At 44.6% G+C, this 19392-nt stretch overlaps 1 protein-coding gene across 1 annotated transcript in view; it reads right to left on the minus strand.

The window, feature by feature from the left end:
* Positions 1-8764: 8764 nt before the first annotated feature.
* Positions 8765-19392, minus strand: part of PHLPP1 (PH domain and leucine rich repeat protein phosphatase 1) — a 136187-nt gene continuing 125559 nt past the window's right edge. The window contains exons 16-19 of the mRNA XM_041427786.1: positions 15835-15939; positions 14729-14923; positions 12721-12949; positions 8765-10815 (exon numbers count right to left, since the gene is read on the minus strand). Coding sequence (XP_041283720.1) covers positions 9703-10815; positions 12721-12949; positions 14729-14923; positions 15835-15939 — 1642 coding nt within the window. The 3' untranslated portion in view covers positions 8765-9702. The remainder of the gene's footprint in view (positions 10816-12720; positions 12950-14728; positions 14924-15834; positions 15940-19392) is intronic.

The raw sequence follows: 19392 nt of genomic DNA on the forward strand, positions 1-19392 counted from the left end.
AGGCCACAACAGGCTGTCGTCCCCAGCTGCCATTGCAGGTGGTCCTTCTTCCAGGGCAGATTAGCCTTCCCACTTTCTGCTGGACATGGCTGTGCCTGACCATTACCTCTTAGCAGCGACTGCCAGTTAGTACGGGACAATAATCCACATTTGGACCAGTAAAGAAAGGCAGGGCAAATGGCTCCTGTCGGCCCTGCCATTCCTTTGAGGCTTTCCCAGCTGCTTGCCCTGTGCACACGTGTGTCTGCAGTGCCTGCGTGCAGCCTTCAAGGTCAGCACTGAAAACAAGCTCAGCTGTTTCTCTGACACAGCCCCTGACAGCCTAATTCACCTGCAGCCAAAGGAATGCCCACAGCCATCACTCTCAGTCCTTCTTTGGTAAGGGGGATCCTCAGGCTGTATCCAGCTTGCCCTCTGTGACCACCACAGCTCCTCATGTGCTGTGAAGGAAGCAGGGATAGCAAAGGCCAAACCTGCCCTTCTCCAGGAGGCTGTCCTGGGGGTAAACAGCACAGCATCTTTCAACCTCAAAGCCTTGGGTACAGCAAGAAGCCTTCTGGCACACCAAGCCTTTTCTGAACCTTCACAAAGAGGATTAAAATGGCCACCATCCCTGGAGACGCGAGGAAATGGTTGCAGGATGCAGGGTGAACTGGAGCTGCCTGGCAGGAGAAAAGCCCCACTGCAGATGACAGGTCACTTGTGAAAGGAGCTGGGCTGAGTAGCTCATTCATCTCAGAGTTACCTGTGAGACTCCTGGCCAGCTCCTTTGGATTTAAACCATCAATTTGCACCACTCTGCTTCAATGCGTGAGCAAACAGCTTTAGTCAGTCAGAGAGAAAAGCCTCCAGCTGAGCCCCCCAGCATTAGCTACCCGCAGAGGGACCCCCTCCCCACAGAAGAGTCTCAGAGAAAAACAATCTGTCTTTGAAAAAAATGTGTCTCCACGCCCTAATCTTGAGGAGGAAACAAAGGACAGAAGATATTTATGCTGAGAAGGACAGAACGATATAAAAATAAAGTAGAGAGGAGGAAGGAGGGGAGGAAATCCTCTCCCCTGATCCTGCATCCCAACACTGAGTAGACTGCCATGAAAATTCCATCACACTGGGCTGTGCACCTTTGAATACCCACTTTCATGGATGTGTCCTTTATTCAAACAAATTGATAAAATAGTTAATTCTGGGGTAAATCTTGTCCAAAAAAGAGCAAATCAACATCCAAGGACACAGGTCTCTTGTTTCAATGTGAAAGGCAAAACTGGGGGAGTGGAGGACAAAGAGGAGAGAGGATGTTTACTCTTTCAAATAAGCTTAACATAACCTTTACATTTCCCAAATAATTGATGTATCTGGAACTGGAAATCTGGTGCTGCTGGAAGATCTGCATGTATTAGGGCATTGCCATCCTGCTGCAGAGCAGCTGTAACGGGGAAGGACCTTTGCACCCATCTACAGAAAGAAAATTTTCAGGTAAGCAGAAACAAGAAGCTCTCTTATTTTCTTAACGATAAAAGAAAATTAAAAGAAAACATTCCCAGACTATAATACATTTTATCCCAATTTAAGCTTTCTCCATGAGTCCTCCAGAGAAGAGTTTGAGCGTATCCAATGTGCAGAAGCAACTAGGGACACAAACCGGTTGTGCAACAGCAGAAACTGAATTTAAGGTTTAGCATTAAGAAAAGTCAGGATCTCAGTTTACATGGGAAACTGCTTTAAACTGATGAGAACACATACAGGGATTAGAGCACTACAGAACAGTTTGAATGGAGTTTTTCTTTCATAATCCATGTATTTTACTCCTAGTTCAGACTCGGCTTCATTAAAGTTACTCTTCTGGTAGTTTTCCACCACAATTACATTCACCATAGAGATAAGCAAAGCTACAGATAGACATCAGTAACTCAGATCCCTCAATCACATTTGCCAAACTTGGACGCCTCCTCTTCTTTTTCAAGACTCAGGTAAGTTACTGAAGGGCACCACTGAAGTGCAGTATTTATGACAGCTGTGACATTCGTCATTACTCTTCTCCTTCAAATCATCCATCTCCCAGAAATGGTGGCGCTCAGGGTATTGCAGCAACTTAATGCCGGCACAGCATAAAAACTGTCACAGATGCTCAGCATCACCCGTCATAAATAAAAGATGTGACCCCTCGCAAGGTCCACCAGTTGTCAAGGCGTTTGATGTAATTGGTTCGGGCGTGTGACAGTGCAAAACAGGCAAGTCACAGGATGCCCTTCATTACTACAAACAGTCTATTGATTTCCAGGGATGCCTTTCACACACGGACCTGCACCTGCTACTGTGCTCCCCAAAACTCTCAGGCCGTGCTGAAGGGCTCAAGTCTGGGAATGCCTGCATTCCTGTGTTTTACAGGTAATTAGTTTTTCAGAAGAATGTAGCAAGGCTCATGAGACAGATGCACACAGGTGCAAACAAGGTATTTTCCTTGCTTTAGGGTGCAAAAATAATTCCCCAACAAGATGGCCCCATCACAGAGCCATTAAGGTTGGAAAAGGCTTCTCAGATGAAGTCCAGCTGTTAACCCAGCGCTGCTGTGTTCACCACTAAACCATGTCCTCAAGTGCCCACAGCCACATCTTTTGGACACTTCCAGGGATGGTGATGCCACCGCTTCCCTAGGCAGCCTGTTTGAATGCCTGAACACCTTCACAGTGAAGAAATTTTTCTAAACCTCCCTTGGTCCAACCTGAGGCCATTACCTCTCATTTTGTTATTTAGGAGGACAGGTCAAGCCCCACCTGGCTACAAGCTTTCATGCAGTTGTAGAGAATGATAACATCTCCCAAGCCTCCTTTTCTCCTAAATAACCTAGACAAAGCAGATGCCTCAGCTGCTCCTCATCAGACTTGAGCTCCAGACCTTCACCAGCTCCACTGCACTTCTCTGGACGTGCTTCAGCACTTGTGCAACTGAAAGGGGATTCAGATTTTCTGACTTGTGAATCAGCTCTGACAGGGAAGTTTTGGCAGTTTATTGGTCCAAATAAATAAGACATGCTGGGATCAAGATCTCGTTGTACATAATTTGCTAAGACTACGTGAGATCTTGCTAAGATCCTGTTTTACCTGGCAGCACTGCGGGGGCTCTCATGAGCAGTAGCAGGTGTGGCTTCCCTGGCTCCTTCAGCCTCCCATCCTTGTTTGGACTCACAGCAAATACTTGTAACACTCAGGAGGCTTCTGAGAGCCCTCAGTCTGTGCGAAGCAGACTCCTGCTATGTCTGTGTTGCTGCCTTCCATGCTCATCTAAAGAAAGGCTTTTCCGAGCCTCTGGCTCTCCTGCATGGCTCGCAGGATGCGGTGGCAGCAGGGTGTGGGATGCAGCCGCCAAGGAGGAAGATGCAGCAATGCTGGTCCAGCCCCGCAGTAACACGAGGGGGAGCCCTTGCAGCTTCCAATACGGACAGCAGGAATACGCCTTTCCCCACCCCAAATGCAAACGCTCAGTTCCTCATCAGAAAAAAAACAGGAGGGCTGAAAGCCATCTCTGATCATCCTCACAAGGACATTGGTCCTCGTTCAAACACGTGCAAGCCACAGACCACTGGGAATGGGGAAGGTCACTTGCTATGGATTCCCCTTCCTAGACATTCCCTATTTCTGACGGTGCAGGATGGTCTGGGGACATCCTTTCCCATGTTCTTATCTCCAAAGCATTCAAAAATGCCAGGGAATGACTCTGCTGATACCTGAGCTGATTCTGAACAGCAAAGCAACAAATTCTGGAAATTTGTGGTCAAATTTTGCCCAACAAATGAGAGAACAGAAAAATCTCTCCCTTACCCCTTTGTTAAATGAAACTCCCATAGGTGACCTAGCAAAGCTTGCTTTCAGGGAGATTTGCTCCTTTCAGGAGGACAGCTTTAGCCACTTTAAAAAGACACAGCAGGTTTTGCTCTTCCTTGCCACCCAATTTTAAATACATTTGAGCAGAGCACTTCCCTATGTATTCTGTGCACTATTCTGTGCACTGTACATCACTATATGTTCTGTAATTTCAGGACCAAGGTAAGTACTAACTGCAAGTGCACCTACTGCAAGATTTTTTTTTTTCCACAACATGCTGGTGTCTCTGTCCTTAAGAGGAATTAAAATGAAAAAGCATCTTACAAGTCACAGACTTCTGCTACACCAGTCTCTCTTCATAGTTCTGCATCCCAATTTCCCTTAAAGCATTCAACAGCATACATTTAATTAGCAAAACAATCCCATCTGTTCCACGAGTCAATACTGACAACTTTATGGTTAAAACACATTTATTTCTCTTGGTGCAGCTGTGCTGAATCTGACGAGGGGAGAAGAGCCTTCTGTGCTCAGAGCATTGTGTCTGGTGCCCAGGCTCTCATCACAGGGCTGCTGGCACTGGGAGCTCCTGAAGGCCTCCAGAGCCCCATCGCTGCCCACTGATGGCCCCTGGGAGGCCCCTCAGTGACCTACATGCCCTAAAAACAAACCTCCAAAGACAATTCTACAGAACCATTGGTAAAAGATCCCTTTTCTGTTTCCTTAATTTCAATGAGAGACACAAAAGAACAATCCCAAACAAAACCATCAAACAAGCACCAGAGGCTGTGATGAGCAGCCGGACGTTGGCACTGAGACCCTAATGGGCAAAAAGGGCAAGAAGAGCCAGCTGAACTTCATCCACCAGCAGGAACTACTTCCCAGCCTTGGGACTGCATACTTCATCCTCTCCCCCAAAGTCTGACGTGCAGGAATCCACACTCTGCTTGTAAATCAGGCACCCTGAATCTCCTACAGCAGAAAGCCTCGGGGGATCACCGGCTCCTGGGTCTCCCTATGAGGGAGCAGACCAGTCCTGCCTGTCCCAGGTCGCTGTCACACTGCACTTATTATACAACAGCTTCCTCATGCCGTCATGCTTCTGATGAGCTCTTGCAGTTTAAGTGTCTCCCTTTAGCTTACAATATTAAAAAAAATATGGAAAAAGATGAGATAGCGTCTGCCTTGTTCAGATCCTGCCTCAGTCTCAACCTAGAGGGCAAGCTTAGCTCATGGCATGAGATAAAAGGTAGGACGAGGTATCCAAGTCAACCGCAGGTGAATCCAAACTTGTCTGGAGAAAGGATGATCTAAAGGATGAACTGTTGACCTCAACAGGAATGGAAATACAAATAAAACGGTCTGGATAAAAGCAGGGACCAAGCATTTAAACCAGGGACTTGGAGCAAACAAGGAACGTTTTCCACACTGATGTCCCAGATAAATGGTATACTGATTCTGCCCTGGGGCTGCGGTTAATCTATTTAATATTTGGGGGGTTTCCACCCCCATCTTTTGATTGAAATGGCTGCAAAGAGTCACTTGCTGTCACACAGCAGACAAATTTTAACTTTCAGCTTTCCATAGAAGCAGCAGTCTTGTTAGGCAGGGCATTTGAACACTTAGAGCATCAGTGTAAGGCACAGCAAAATGCAAGCAATCAAGAGGAAACAGACTGGTTCACTAGCACCCCGTGAAACCCTCAGTGCAAGCACGCAGGTAAGATCGCAGGTAAGACAAAGGAATTACTGCAACAATAGCCCCAAACAAGTCAATTGAACGAACAAAGCAGGGCAGTAAAGCAGGTTAACAGAGAAAAGTAAACAGAGTCATTTAACAGATGCCAAGACTGTCTTGGTTTCAACTGAGCCCAAGATATTTTTACCACCTTCTGGCCATGTAGCTCCCCCCTGCAGCCAAAGCTCTGAGGGACCGGACCCAACAGCACTGCTGAGAACTGTTTGGCTTGAGAGCCTTCTCCTCTTAGGAAAAGCACACCTCTCCGCTAAGGGGCTGGCAGTGTCCAGAGTAATCAGGCAGATCAGGCTGAAGGCACTGTTCTGTTCACTCCTTTGAATCCTACTGCTCTGCTTGAATTGATTCAAGCCCTCCTGCCCCCCAGACCAGCAACACCCTTCACGGAGTTATCCCAACCAAGCCACTCAAGCGCACATTTGCAAGCCCAGACCTGCAAGGTTGAACCCAAGAGGCACCATCCATGACTAGATGCAGAAATTAGCTTCAGAGCCAAGTGTGACATTTCATTAACACCCAGCCCCACACAGATATGCTTCCAAAGTAGCAAAGTTATGCTTTAAAAAATAAATATGTACAATTTGCTGGAAAATTACATGGACGAGCTGTAAATAAACATGAGGGCTGGTGATGAAGCCGAGCTTGCTACAAAGAAATTACTTGAAGCAAGACTTCAGTACACCTGGCACTACAGTAGCAGCACATTCTGCACCACATGGATGCAGTGGCACGCTCCGAGACCAGTAAGCCAGAGGAAGGCGATGCCACCACGGTGGCTGCCATCACGGAGATGGTGGTGCCACCCGCTGAAAGCACAGGCAGGATGCCAACAGGCTATTCTGGCACAACAAAATGTCTTACATTAGAGCACTATGGGCAGAAAGCAAGAAAAAAGCTTTTATGGTTTTTAACAAAAGGCTCGCATTTACAAGCACAGAAGCCACTCGGTTACTTCTCAATAGTACCACAACTTTCTGTTTAAAATTATCTTCCAGAAAATAATGGAAATATGTTAAATTTCTCTGCCATCAGCCATCTACCTCCTCTTATTCATGCATTTCTGCTTGTCTCAGATACAACTATCAGCAAATTTCAAAGGACATGGAAGGTTTGATTATAAAGGTAATGGGGTTGTACATTTTCCATGGCTGAAAGCCTTCTTTTTAGCTCCCAACCATCCTCCCTGCTACAGCTGTCAAGTTCTGCAAATAAATCCACATCTCTTTGAGTCAGATAGTTCCCAGTAGGTCAAAACTGTGCAAAATACACTGGGAACATAATCCAAATATGCAGTATTAGTGCATGCAGATGCAATCGGTGACCTTAGCTATAGCACTCATGAGGTAAGAATACACTAACCCGCTTTTGTGAAAGAGGATGGTCCAGAAAAAATCATGAGTTGCAAACACTGCACCTTGTTTTTCAAGTCAGTTTAAAGCCAGAACAAAATACCTTTTGCCCCTGTTGAAAAATAAATGCTATTTACAACCATGCAGCAAACCATCCAACCTAGCAATCTAGCCCGACACACGACACAAAGCCCAGCAGAGGGATGAAGTCACCCCTATGAATGCATCAATCCTTCACATTATGACTTGCTGAGACAGGCTACTATCACAGCCGTATTTTCAAGGCAGAGCAAATAATCCAGAGGTACAGTTTCTCCACCAAAATTCTGTCACATTGCTGCTAACTTTACAGAAGGCACCAGGTTGAAAGGGGCAGCATTCAGTGGACTGTCAATTTTGACCATCTGCACTTCAAAGTAAGGGCACAAGGAGGGAAGCCACAGTGTCACCTGTAAGGAATGAATGCCACAGGGGCTGGCAAGTCCTTGGGAGTCTGTCCTTCAAATGGAAGGAAGGGAAAGTCTTGAGAGCCTGTGGGCATATCCTTCTATTCACATGAGAGAAGGGAAGCATCAGTTGTCAGCACTGAGCCAAAGTTTGCTCACATGAAATGGTTCCCCTTCCACTCCTGTTCTGCCCTCTGCTCCTCTCTCTGAATTACCCCATGTACAGCACAGCAGACACCTTAGCACAGAGACAGCGACAGCAAGGTTACTCCTCCACCAGCAGCAGGAAAATAAAGGTAGTGCCCTTGCTAGTTATCACCTTCAGCCTCAAGCAGCATCAGAAGGAAAAAAAAGAGAGCATTTTCCAAGGACAAGGAATCAATTCAGCAAAATCTGAAATACACACTTTACCAAAGAACCCCCAAGAGTTACTGACCAATAAACCATAAACCCTTTTTGTTTAAATACATTATTTAATGAGTTTTCTTTAAGAAAGAGATCTCTTGAAGCTCAAATTACAATGAAATACAATCCTCTAGATCTACAGTACACATTGCTATAAACATTTATCAAACCAGGTATTTTAATGTTTGCTCCTTTGTTGTTATTGTTATTAAGGAAAAGTAAACAAGAATCTTCTGTTAACAGCAATCCTGTTCTAACTTGCCTATTTCAGCCTAGAACAGAATAAGGACAACAGCCTGTCACCACACTCCTCTTCCCAAATACAGACCAAATGCCAAGAAGGAACAAGACACTGTCATGACTGCACACTACTTCAGCTTATAAAGAGTGAGAAGTAAAATGGAGCAGTTGGCTGAGGGCAATACTGAGAAAGGACATTTCACCTTTCCCACAGGAATCACAAAAAGATGCCCCTTTGCTACCAAAGTCTGATTGCCATCAAACTCATGTTCATGCAGCACACTGAAGCAAATTTACACAGGTAGTTTTAAATTCACTTTTCTGCCTTCTCCTCATATTTTCTCTCTTCTCTCAGTATCCAATGCTTTCCTTCTACCTTTTGTTATCCCTTCATCATTTCTATCTTCAGTCACTCAGTCCCAGTGGGACAGAGCCAGAGCACACAGCTCCTCTTCAGTCTTCTGGCATTGTCAATACTGTGGCAAAGGGCAAGTCAATAGTGCTGCATTAGTACTGACAAAGAAAAAAATGGAAGAGGTCAATTCCTCAGAGAGTTGGTTTGTATCTTTTAAAGGCCACTTTGCACAACCTTTGAATTCTGAAAATACAAGTGAGCTTCTGCAGTTAGTGTAAAAATATGATCGAGCTGAAAAAGTTTTAACACTTCTTGGTTTAACTGAGCAGCACGCTGAGGAACCACAGCAAGCTGCTGTTTGAGAGCTGCTGCTCAGCTAGTCAGACATAAAAGCAGACATCAGGTGTAAATTTTATATTTATTATAACAAAAATTATGACATGTTCATTTGTGCATTCGGCTTTAATATAACTCTCGGTATGTAAATGTTCTACAGCAAATGAGCTCTATACAATCATGCTGGTTGTGGCAGCAGTAAGGAACACAAACAAAACGTGTCTGTAAAAGTAAGGAAAGAAAGAGACCGGAGGAAAAAGTGGGTTTCTTTGAACAGTCTACACCACCTGGGCTCTAGCTAACTTGTACACAGCCACACAGTCCATTACGCTTAATGACCATGGCCCAAAGAGTCGCTTAAGAAAAAAGGTCAGTTTTTCAGGTTGTGTCCTTAATGCCAAGGCTACAAAACATGTAAGCATCACTATACAACACTGAGCTATTTACAGGAATTTCCCAATCAACTGTTCTCTCAGAGAAAATTAGTGAATCTCAGTGACTTAAGTCACCTGAAAGAGTAAAGCAACTCCTAGGAGTTAGTCTCCATATTCTACAAATGTCTATCATTTTCAAGACCAAAAAAAGCCTTTTCTCTCAAAGAAATACAGTATTACAATATTACTTAAATCATTTAGCACTGGCTACTGCCCTGCTTTTCAAACAAAACAAACAAGCCATTTTAAAAAATATTACATCATCATCTGTTTCTCAGCAATATATTAAACCTTTTTATTATTTTTTGTTTTGTTTTCCTGTTTTTACACTTGATATGTTAAGGGAGGGTTAACTATTTTAAACTTTACCAGTCAAGCGTCTCTAGAAGAAAGTCAATGAATATTAAACCTAACAAACTGAAAAGCTGCAGTTATCTGTAGTGGCAGGATAAGGAAAAGGAAGTATATAAAGGAAAAGGAAAACCCCTGCTGTAATGCAAGCCCACTGGGTCTCACAGTCAAGTCTCCTTATTTGTTAGTTTATTTCTGAGCAGTAAATAGAGTGGGTCATAGTGGTGTGTCATAATAGTCTGCCAGGTGGTCCATCGGATACTGCTTCTGCTGCTGCTGTTGTTGCTCCTGGTGCTGCTTCATAATCTCCTTGACTTCTTCTTCGAGCTCTGGTGGGATGATGAACTGGTCATCAGGATCAGGTTGTGCTGGAGCAGCAAAGTAGCCCCCGGTTTTTCTGAGAGGCGCATCCGTTGCAACTTCAATTAAGTTATGGCTCCTCTCGTGTGGTGCCACGGAGCCGTTGCCCCGCCGCCGCCCTATTGTGCCCGTGGCAGAATATTCAGCTTTCCTGGGAAGGCCGGGCTCATCTTCATTGGCACTGATGACGATCCCTTCGTCACTGGCTTCCACTGGCACTTGGAGAAGCTGCTTCTCCTTCGCTCGGCTGCAGTGGATGTCCACCTCCACCTCCACGCGGCTGCCGTTGGTGAACACCCCCTCGATGGGCTCCTCATCGTCGCTGTCAAGGCCGTTGTCGGAGAAGGCGCTGGAGAAGGTGGCGCTGGAGAGCTGCCGCTGGAAAGAGTTGGACAGGCAGACGGGGTGCAGCATGCAGCGCTGCTCCCCCGGGTACGCCGGGCTGTTCTCGTTCATGGCCACCTGGGGAGGCTCGTCCGAGGCCGTGGACCCCACCTCGCTGCTCATTTCCGAGGTGGAGATCTCGCTGCTGATTTCGGAAGCCATGCCGCTGCTCGAAGACGGCATCCCGAGCGCGTCCGTGGGCCTGTCCTTGATGACCACGTTGACAGACTGGGGGAAGATGCCTGGGCTGGGGGGCGGGACCCCGTTGAGCTCACAGCAGCAGAAGCTGTCCTCCGTCACGTTGAGCTGAACCACGACGGCGCTGATGCTGTCGTTGCAGCCGTAACTCTGGGCCAAAGTGCAAAGCTTCTTGGCGGCCGCCAGCGCATCAGGCACGTTTCTGACGGCCTCGACTGCTTCATCCATCGAGAGGCTGTCCCACAGCCCCTTGCTCCCCAGAATGAAGAACTCATCTTGTGGAGTTAAGGTGATGGACTGGACGTGAGGACGCGGCACAACACTTGGGTGAAGGAAGGTGTATCCCAGGATTCTTGTTGAATCTGTCACACCATTCACTTTGCCATCCTGAAATTAGAAAGGACAGGAAATTTGCAACAAGATAGACAAGGATATACAGTACCTGCCTCTCCCTGCATTCTACTGATGGCTGTTTTTGCAGTACCTACCCCCAACGTTGCCATTCACAGTCAAGGGGACAGACAAGCAAAGTGACTTGCAAGGAGGTGACAGAGCTGGGATTAGAGCACAGCAAGGGCTGGTTTGCGAGCTGCGCTGCGCCTCCTACACCCGACTGATTTGTCATCAGCACCACCTATGCACAGACCAACAAGGCAGAAGGCTGCAACAAAGAGCCATCTATTCTGCTCCTGCAGCTGCAAGAGCCAACTGGACAAATCTTTTACCAGTGAGTCAGACTTATCCCTCCTCCACCCACGGTATCTGGCTTTAGACAGAGCAAAGCAACACACATTTGATATAGGGGCAGCTCATTCAGTTACAAGTCTTCTCTTGCAGCTCTAACAATTGTAGGTTTCATCTTGGCTCATCACTTTAGAAACCAAGGTTCATTTAAAAAAAAGGTTTTAAATTAAGCATGCAAGTCAAATGTAGCAGAGAGCAAGTCTGCATTTCTCAGTCAGCTGAGTTGTAGTGAAATGTTTTACACGCCCCAATTACTTACTACATTTCCACTTAGATATGACATTTCCAAAGGAAGGAGGAGTAGTAACTGAAGGGATAACATCAGTAAAAACGGACGCATTTGAGAAAAGAATCCCATGCACTTCCAAACCCCAGAATCCTGTCCTGGTTAGAATCCAAGCTGCCAGAATAAGCAGAGCAAGTGTCTGAAACAGCAAGTCTGGCTATTTGTCAGCCTGATGGGGACAGCTGTACCCTGCTAATTGAATATTCAAAAAGAACAGCAAAGGTGAGGTTTTACCCTCTTTGGGTCCAGCTAATAACTGTAGGGGTTATTATAAAGCAGATAACCACAGAAAAGTGAACCAAGACTAAAAAAGCTTCCTCTTTAAAATCACTCAGGAAAAAAAAGCCCCCATGTCAGCTTGTTAACTTTCCCATTAGAAGGCTGACAGCAGTGATAAGCCATCAGTGTACATTAAATCAGTGAGTCATCTGAAGATTCAGCCCAGAAATTTCCCTTTTCCTCTGGAGCCACAGAAGGAGCGTGCATCCCTGATGCACACTGTGTTGGAGTAATTCCCTTTCAACTTGTCACGTTTGGGATCCCAGCCCTCACTTTTCCCAGGCAAGATCAACAGGCACATGACTTACTCCACACACACATGCCCACCCTGCTCTCAGGCACACAGCAGGGAGGTTTCTGCCCTTTCCCCCACCATTAGGAGGATTCAATATTTATCTATTCCTCTGCATGTGTCACACAAGGCAAAGCAAAACTGACAGCAGTGGCTTCAAGCTCCTAAGAAAGGAACAAACAGCTTTCTCCTCTCTCATGGTTCAGCTGAGCACAGGGTGAGCCTCTCGGGCAAGTGCTCTCTTCAAGAGAGCCTGTCAAAGGGCAGTTCTGGGAATGCAGCTCAGACAGCAAAGTCAGCCTGCCAGGAGCAAGGAGTCTCCTAAGGGAAGGACGGCATTGCTCCAAGTGCTCTGCCCTCTCATCCTTTTTAATTGGAAAAGCTCTCCATGACAGTTCCAACACAGCAATTCCTCTCCCATTAGAAGGAGAGGATCTGCTTTCCTGTTTTAATGCAACATGCTCACAGCTGCTCACTCTTGAAAGCTAATCAAAGTCCAGCATGGCAATGGAATGGAAAAGCAACTTGACTGCATGGTATCAATCACCTTGAAAGGAAAAGTTCAACTGAGGAGCCCACACCATGAACACCACCTCCCAGAGGTTGCTGATATCATGTAATTTCATGCACTGCTGTGCAAATGCTCTCCAAAGAAGCTGCAAGTTGCAACATTCCCCAGCTGTTCTCTAACCTCTGTGATAATGGCCTTATGCTGCTTAATCCTCTTCAGCTCTTCTTCACAGCTCATCATGTAACACCTGGACAAAGGCAGAGGTTTTCCATTCCGGCAGAGAACGGTTTGGCACTTCCCCACATTTGCTGAGGTTAGCGTGAAGCATCCACCAGGGTCCATGGGATCATGTTTTATATGGCAAAGGACAGCAGAGCCTCCAAGTTTCTGTCCAGCTGTTCCAAGTTTCCTGGAATTTAAACAAAACAGTGATTGTTCTTTAATTGGAAAACAAGTATTAGGAGCACTGTGGAGAAACAGCCGCTGTTCCACAACCAGAAGCATTCGGGGCACTGGCTCTATTGGATCACTGGGACAGAAACAAAAGTCTCCACTGAAGACTGTGACACTACAGCAGCAGCACTGCAGGGATCCCACGAGCAGCTCTCAGGCAGGGTGTTATCTTCACATATGCAGCAACTCAAATATGCTCAATTTTAGGAAAAAAAAATCTTTGCACTTCTAACAGTTTCACAGTTGTCTTTACATCTGATAGATATTTGTTTTAAAGATCAGATAGAGCTTTGGATCTTATTATTATATCTGAAGCGATGGATCTTATTATAAAAATAATAATTCTGACTGTAAAAACCGTCTACTTCTGAGCAAAAGCAGAATGCAGAGATTCACTGTTTTGCACTATCTTCAGGATAATACTCTTAAAAGTTATCAAATTAGGACAAAAAAATCAAAAATCAGAATCCTGAGGGCAGAATGGACAACTAAATTTGCAACCAAGCCTCAATATGCTTTCTACATTATTTTTTTACAAATATAAAACTCTAAACTCTAGGAGTGCTGCATATCATCTGTAAGCATTAGTGAATATTAGTGAATGGCTGAATGCAAATGGAACGAATACTATTTCTGCTTCTCCAAAGAAATGGTTAGATGATATTGATTTGAGACCAAAAAAAAAAAAAAAGAGCTTTTTGTAGGAATGCCGCATTCCTCATAAATTGCATTAGTAGCAAACAAAACCACTTAGTAAGTACTTCCAGTACTCAAATTTTTTATTATTTTTGAATATTTTAAGTATATGGCAATCACCTTTTCAGTTAGCAGTCTGAGGCACTGTTATAAGCAATTATAGGAAGGAAGTCTTTTCTCTCTTGTAAGATTCAATGCCACCCTACTGCTTCCCTATCTTTCCCAATGCAACAACTTCAGCATTTTTCCTTTCCAAGGGTGCAGAAATTCAACAAGAAGCAATGCTACTTTAAATTTGATCCATTCACTCAGTCTCTAAGCTGCTTATTTGCTTTCCCCTCTGCTTCCCTGACCTCTTCCCTCTCCTCTGTTCAATTCCCTTCATACTCCTCCTTCACCCAGTGTCTCCCTAGGCACAATTTCTTCTTCTGTCCAGAACAGCACACACGGTTTCTAAACCACTACACAGAACTACTATTACACTCACAGCTAATGTATCACAAGCTCCAGAGAGCTTGTGATGGGTCCTGCTCAAATAATATTCAAAGGCCAAAGGGATTTCTAAGAAGTCAGACTATGTGTTTTAAATATTTGCGTAACCTTAAATAACCTGAATCAGTACACAGAAACAGAAAGGATAAGCTCAGGCTTTGCAGGCCGTTGTAGCAAGGAAGTTTAAAAAGATGATCAAGACATTGATACCACCAACTTGGTTATGGCCAATTGTAAACCTTAATACTCAGGAGATGATACCAAAAAGGAATAAACCTCCACCCACCACTTAGTCATGAGCATTTTAGTAACTTTGCAGGCGGGTTGGGATTTGTTTGATTGGAGAGGTGTTGGGATTTTTCTCCCCACACCTTAAAGGAACTGACGCAATATTCACAAAACAAGCAATAAAAGGAAACACTGTAGCCAGATAGCAAGGCTTTCCCCCCACCCCCCTCACATTTCTTTGAAGCAAGAGCAGGTGCCTGACCTGAAAGCAAAGAAACTGCACAGACAAGGTAAAAAAACCTTCACATCCAAGACTCACCTCTGCATAACAATGAACGTGTTGATCATGTATTCCTCCTCATTCTTTGTTTTCTGCAGCTCTTCTGCCAGGATGTCACTCATCGTGCACTGCAGCAGATAGGGCACCTCCACATTGCGGTCCCCATCAAACACACCATAAAGGGCCTCCCGGTTGTCGCAGAAGTTGTTGGCCGAAAGTGCTGCCACGCACAGCCTACGGAAAAAACAAAGCAGAAAACATCAGGGGTTCTATCCTACACTACTTTGTCAAGTTGTCATTTTGACCAGAGAGATGCAGCCTGCCCTGAGCACCAGCTTTAACCACCTCTGGTCACAGGTGTTTCAGGATGCTTTCTGAGCTCTGGGGACGAGTCAGGCCCATCAACAGCGCTAAGACATGGAGAGAACTATGCTTCAAGTTCAAGCTAAGCCCTAAGGATTCTTCCTTCTTTTCAGCACGTGAATTTTTTATTGTAAAAATGGGAGTGAAAATCTCTCTGAAACAATACCAATTTTAAACTGCACTTGCTGCTCCAAAAGCCATCCTTGAGATCTAGTGTGCTGATAGCCAAGTTGTGTGTTAAACCAGTTAAGAGTTAGGAAAGGATTGCTGGCACTTGCTATGGAAACCTAGGTAGCAGAAGATTTCTAAAAAGGTATTTGAGGAACAAAGAAAGATTCATCACATTGCCAGCAACACAGAGACTAGCAGACTCTTGGTACATCATTTGTCAAGTGCTGCCTTTAGTCACAGCAGCCACACACTATGAATATTCAGAGTTTTGGTCATTCTGTCTCTTCTTTAGTATCTCTGATTTGCTTGGTAAACATCCTTTGGTTGAAGATAAAGAAGCTTTGCAAAGAGGAAAATGCTTTTAAACACTCAGATCTTTTGCAAGTAGCAGAGTCTTGCACAGACCAAACGTGTCGGCTGCCCTTGTATCTTAGCAACTTCCCTAACAAAGACCCAAAGGGAGAGCCAGGCAGGAGAGCTCGGTACACAAATGCAGAGACGTGGCTTGCCCTCTGCAAACCCTAGAACGTCCCCAAAACTTCCACTGAGCAAAGGAGCTCTTTGTCTCAGCACAGAGGTGCTCACACAACAGAGCCCGTGCCAGGCCGTACTTGTTCTTAACGCCGGACGCCTCCGTGTAGCCGTGGCTCCACACCGCCGGCGCTCCCGACGCGTCGCCCGCTGACGGCTGGTCGATCTTGAAGCACCGGATATTGCTGCGAGGAGAAAGGAAAGGGGACGGATGCAATGGATGCACTTGCTGACATGGTCCAACTTCAAATGTGAAAAGAACAGCCTTTTTACTCTCCCAGTTCTTAGTAAGACATTTAATAGTAGAAAATGCAGCAGGACATCCAAAGTGTCTTTTATGTGCCTGTACACAACCAATAATAACTGAGCCTCCATAGGGTGTCAGCTGCACCACTTTGTTTAGCTGGCCTGTACTTCCCTGCCTTCACCCCTGAGCTATTTGGTTCAAACCAGGCCCTGCAGGAATACAAAGGTAATTTGCCATTAGTTTGATAAAAGCCAGTACAGCAAAGTGACTTTTAAAACTTATACATCTCCACACATTTTTACAAGTTTCTGTGCTCTTTTCCTTGGACTCAAATGAAATCTCCTGTATGACCTGCAGCACCCCCTAAATGGGAAAAAAAAATTAAAATAGTTGTTTAGAAACAACAATGTGTAGTAACACATTGTTACTTTCATGAAAACACCCACAAAACAGAAATCAGCTCCATCCTGATCCTGCACCAACCTGCAAGAGCCAGCATGTGGTCCTGACAGCAGGCATAGCCCTTCTGCATTGCCCAGTTGTGCAGTCCAATTTTCACATAGGCCCTTGATCCTCTGCCCTCCAATTTACTACCAACATAGCCTTTAGCCTGAATTTCAAGTATCTCCTGGAGCACAGTAAAGACTTAAAAAGGGCCCAGCCCTCTCTGTTTATACTCTTCTCTTCACAGCCCTGCATTGCTGGGAGAGATGACCTACCCACTGCTCCCTACTGCTCTCTTCCAAAGGCAGGAAAAGCGAGCTCCCCACACGCTGCAGACGCTTCAAAGGCACCCAAACCTTTCATGAACCAAATGAAACATAAAAGGACTCAAGCAGAAAGGTCTAACTGTTCACTATGAGCATTCATTTTTCCTCTAAATCCCCACCTGACCTGAACACACAGGAAAGTCTTTTCTGCATTGCAAAGTCTTCTTCAAATAACTTAAAGTACTGTCACATCCAGTTTGATTTCTTTTTACATTAATAACCAGGATGTACATCAGTGAGGGCAGACTCAAAACCAACAAATTACATAAATAATGTTGCAACCATTTGTCTTGGTTTGGCCGCCCTCTGTGTGACAAATAGGAGGCAAACATCTTGCCATGGCTATTAAAAAGGTTAACTAACCCCAAATCAAACTGGAAACCTGGACCTCTTCTAAAGTAGCAGAGATTTTAGTTCTGTTGCACCTGCAAAGCAGGACACACGCGAGCAAACACACTTGCACTGCAGACTTCTCATAAAAGGCATTTATCTCCAGGGCAGAGGAACCTGGGTCACAAAAGTTTCTTTTTGTTTCTTTTTTAACTGGGCTGACTGACCTCTGGCTCCTGGGCAGGTCAAGGACCCAGAGTTGTTTCAAGACTTCCCAGCCGCGGTGAAAAAAAGAAGTTACCTCAACACACTGGTTCCAGCCTCCTTAGGGGCACCAGTACAAACAGACCATGTGTCCTGAGGGAATGATACCCAGCAGAACATCCTATGGAGGCAATACAGACTAAGTCTTGTGGGCAGCCTGGCTTATTTTCCCCTTAATTTAAAATGGCTGTTACAATTGAACTAGATGCTCTCTCTTAAAAATCAGAGTAACAGCATCTTTTCTTTTTCTTCATTTTCATTTTAATTGCTAATGAAAATTCTTACATCCAGTAAATCACTTGGCAACATCCTCCCAAGTATGCAAGCTTCCTTTAAGATCTCCAAACATACTAAAAAAGCAAGCATGCATGACAGGACTCTTCTCACCAGCACTGAGAATACATATTAACCTACTACCTGCTTGAATTCTGCCAGGGCACAGATGGAGAGCTGCCTTTCACATGCAGAAGGAGGATATAAAAAGTACCAAGTGCACAAGTATTTTTGTGCCTGCCACAAAAATCAAGTGAAAGAAGCACCTCCTCTCTCACAGTCAATTATAGCAGAATACCATAAAAGTAAGTGTAGCGTATCAGACGCTGAGAAACCCCTCAGGAGGCCTGAAACACCTGATTGTGCCTAATGAACACAAATGAACAGAACAGACCTGTGGTTTTAAGAATAATTAATTTTTTTAAACCCCCAAAAGTAAAAGAAAACCCAAAAAATCCTACAACAACCAAAAGACCCCCCAAAAATTCCAAACAAATCATACACATACACTCCCTCCAAAAAAAAAAAAAAAAAACAAAAAAATCACTCCCAAACAAACAAAAAAAAAATTAACCAACAAATTAAAAACCCACCCACACTGCCAATGCCAAAACAAACAGCAAGGAAAATGCACTTGCAAGAGGGAAACGCTTCCTGTGAATTAAGGACTACACATATGCCAGTGAAAATATAGCATTTAACTGGACCACGCTACTCTTCAACTACTTAGAATTCAAATTTGTACAAGAATGCTACTGTGCACGATGCCTGAATACTAAAGTGATAAGAGAATGTGAGCCCATCTTGTCTTCTGGGTTATACATAAGAAAAGCTGGTGTTTTCTGAGTTTTGACACCTTTCATGAACTCTATAAAACATATATAGCTTTTCCCCTATGAACCAGAGTGTGTAATATTACACACGGCTTCTTCAGGAAGATTTCCTGCATGCAAAGAACAACTCTTAAAATAGAGGCATGCCCCTTTTTTCACTGTCTGCTGCAGAATTTTGTTTTTATCTCTTGTTTTTATCTCTGAGAAATCATCATTACTCAAATTTCCACCTATATTTTGAACATCTGCTGATTCAACCTAAAAGTAAACTCACGCTGTAAATTTCCCTTGCGTGCACAATAGATGAGGGTTACTACTCCAGCGTCTGATCTTAACCATTTAAAAGCAAACAACTTGAAGTAACTGGTCAACCCCTAAAAAGTAAATCAATCCTTCTTGGAACCATTTGATGTTTAAAGAATAAAAGAGATTTAGAAGGAAACTTGGAGCTGGTACAGTTTCCCACAGGACGTAAGAAAAGTTCAAGGTAGCACCACTGTCCACAGATTATCTGGTTTACTGCAACAGCTCCTCATCATACTGCAGAAGAAAGGACAAAGCACTCAGGGAATTTCAGTTATGGATGGCACTTAAATCCTAGGGCAGGAAACAAACAGGTAGACAGGAAGGAAACTGAGGGTCCCAAAGTAAAGGAACCAATTTCTCTGCAAACAGAGCACGTCTTCAGCAGTTTAAATATAAAAAAACATATAATTTCTAGCACAGAAGCAGGCAGATATGAATGGGAGCAAGAAACACTATGAGAAGAGGTAAAAAGCAGCACAATGGCAAAGACAGACCCAAGCAGGTTGAATGCAACAAAAAGATATAGCAAGCAGCTACTGGCATCTCATCAGTGGTATAAAATACATCTTTTGGCTGAATCTAGTGTCATAAAAAAATGCAATCCAACTGGCCCAA

Source organism: Onychostruthus taczanowskii, unplaced genomic scaffold (genome assembly GCF_017590055.1).
Source record: "Onychostruthus taczanowskii isolate IOZ18803 unplaced genomic scaffold, ASM1759005v1 scaffold119, whole genome shotgun sequence".
Lineage (NCBI taxonomy): Eukaryota > Metazoa > Chordata > Aves > Passeriformes > Passeridae > Onychostruthus > Onychostruthus taczanowskii.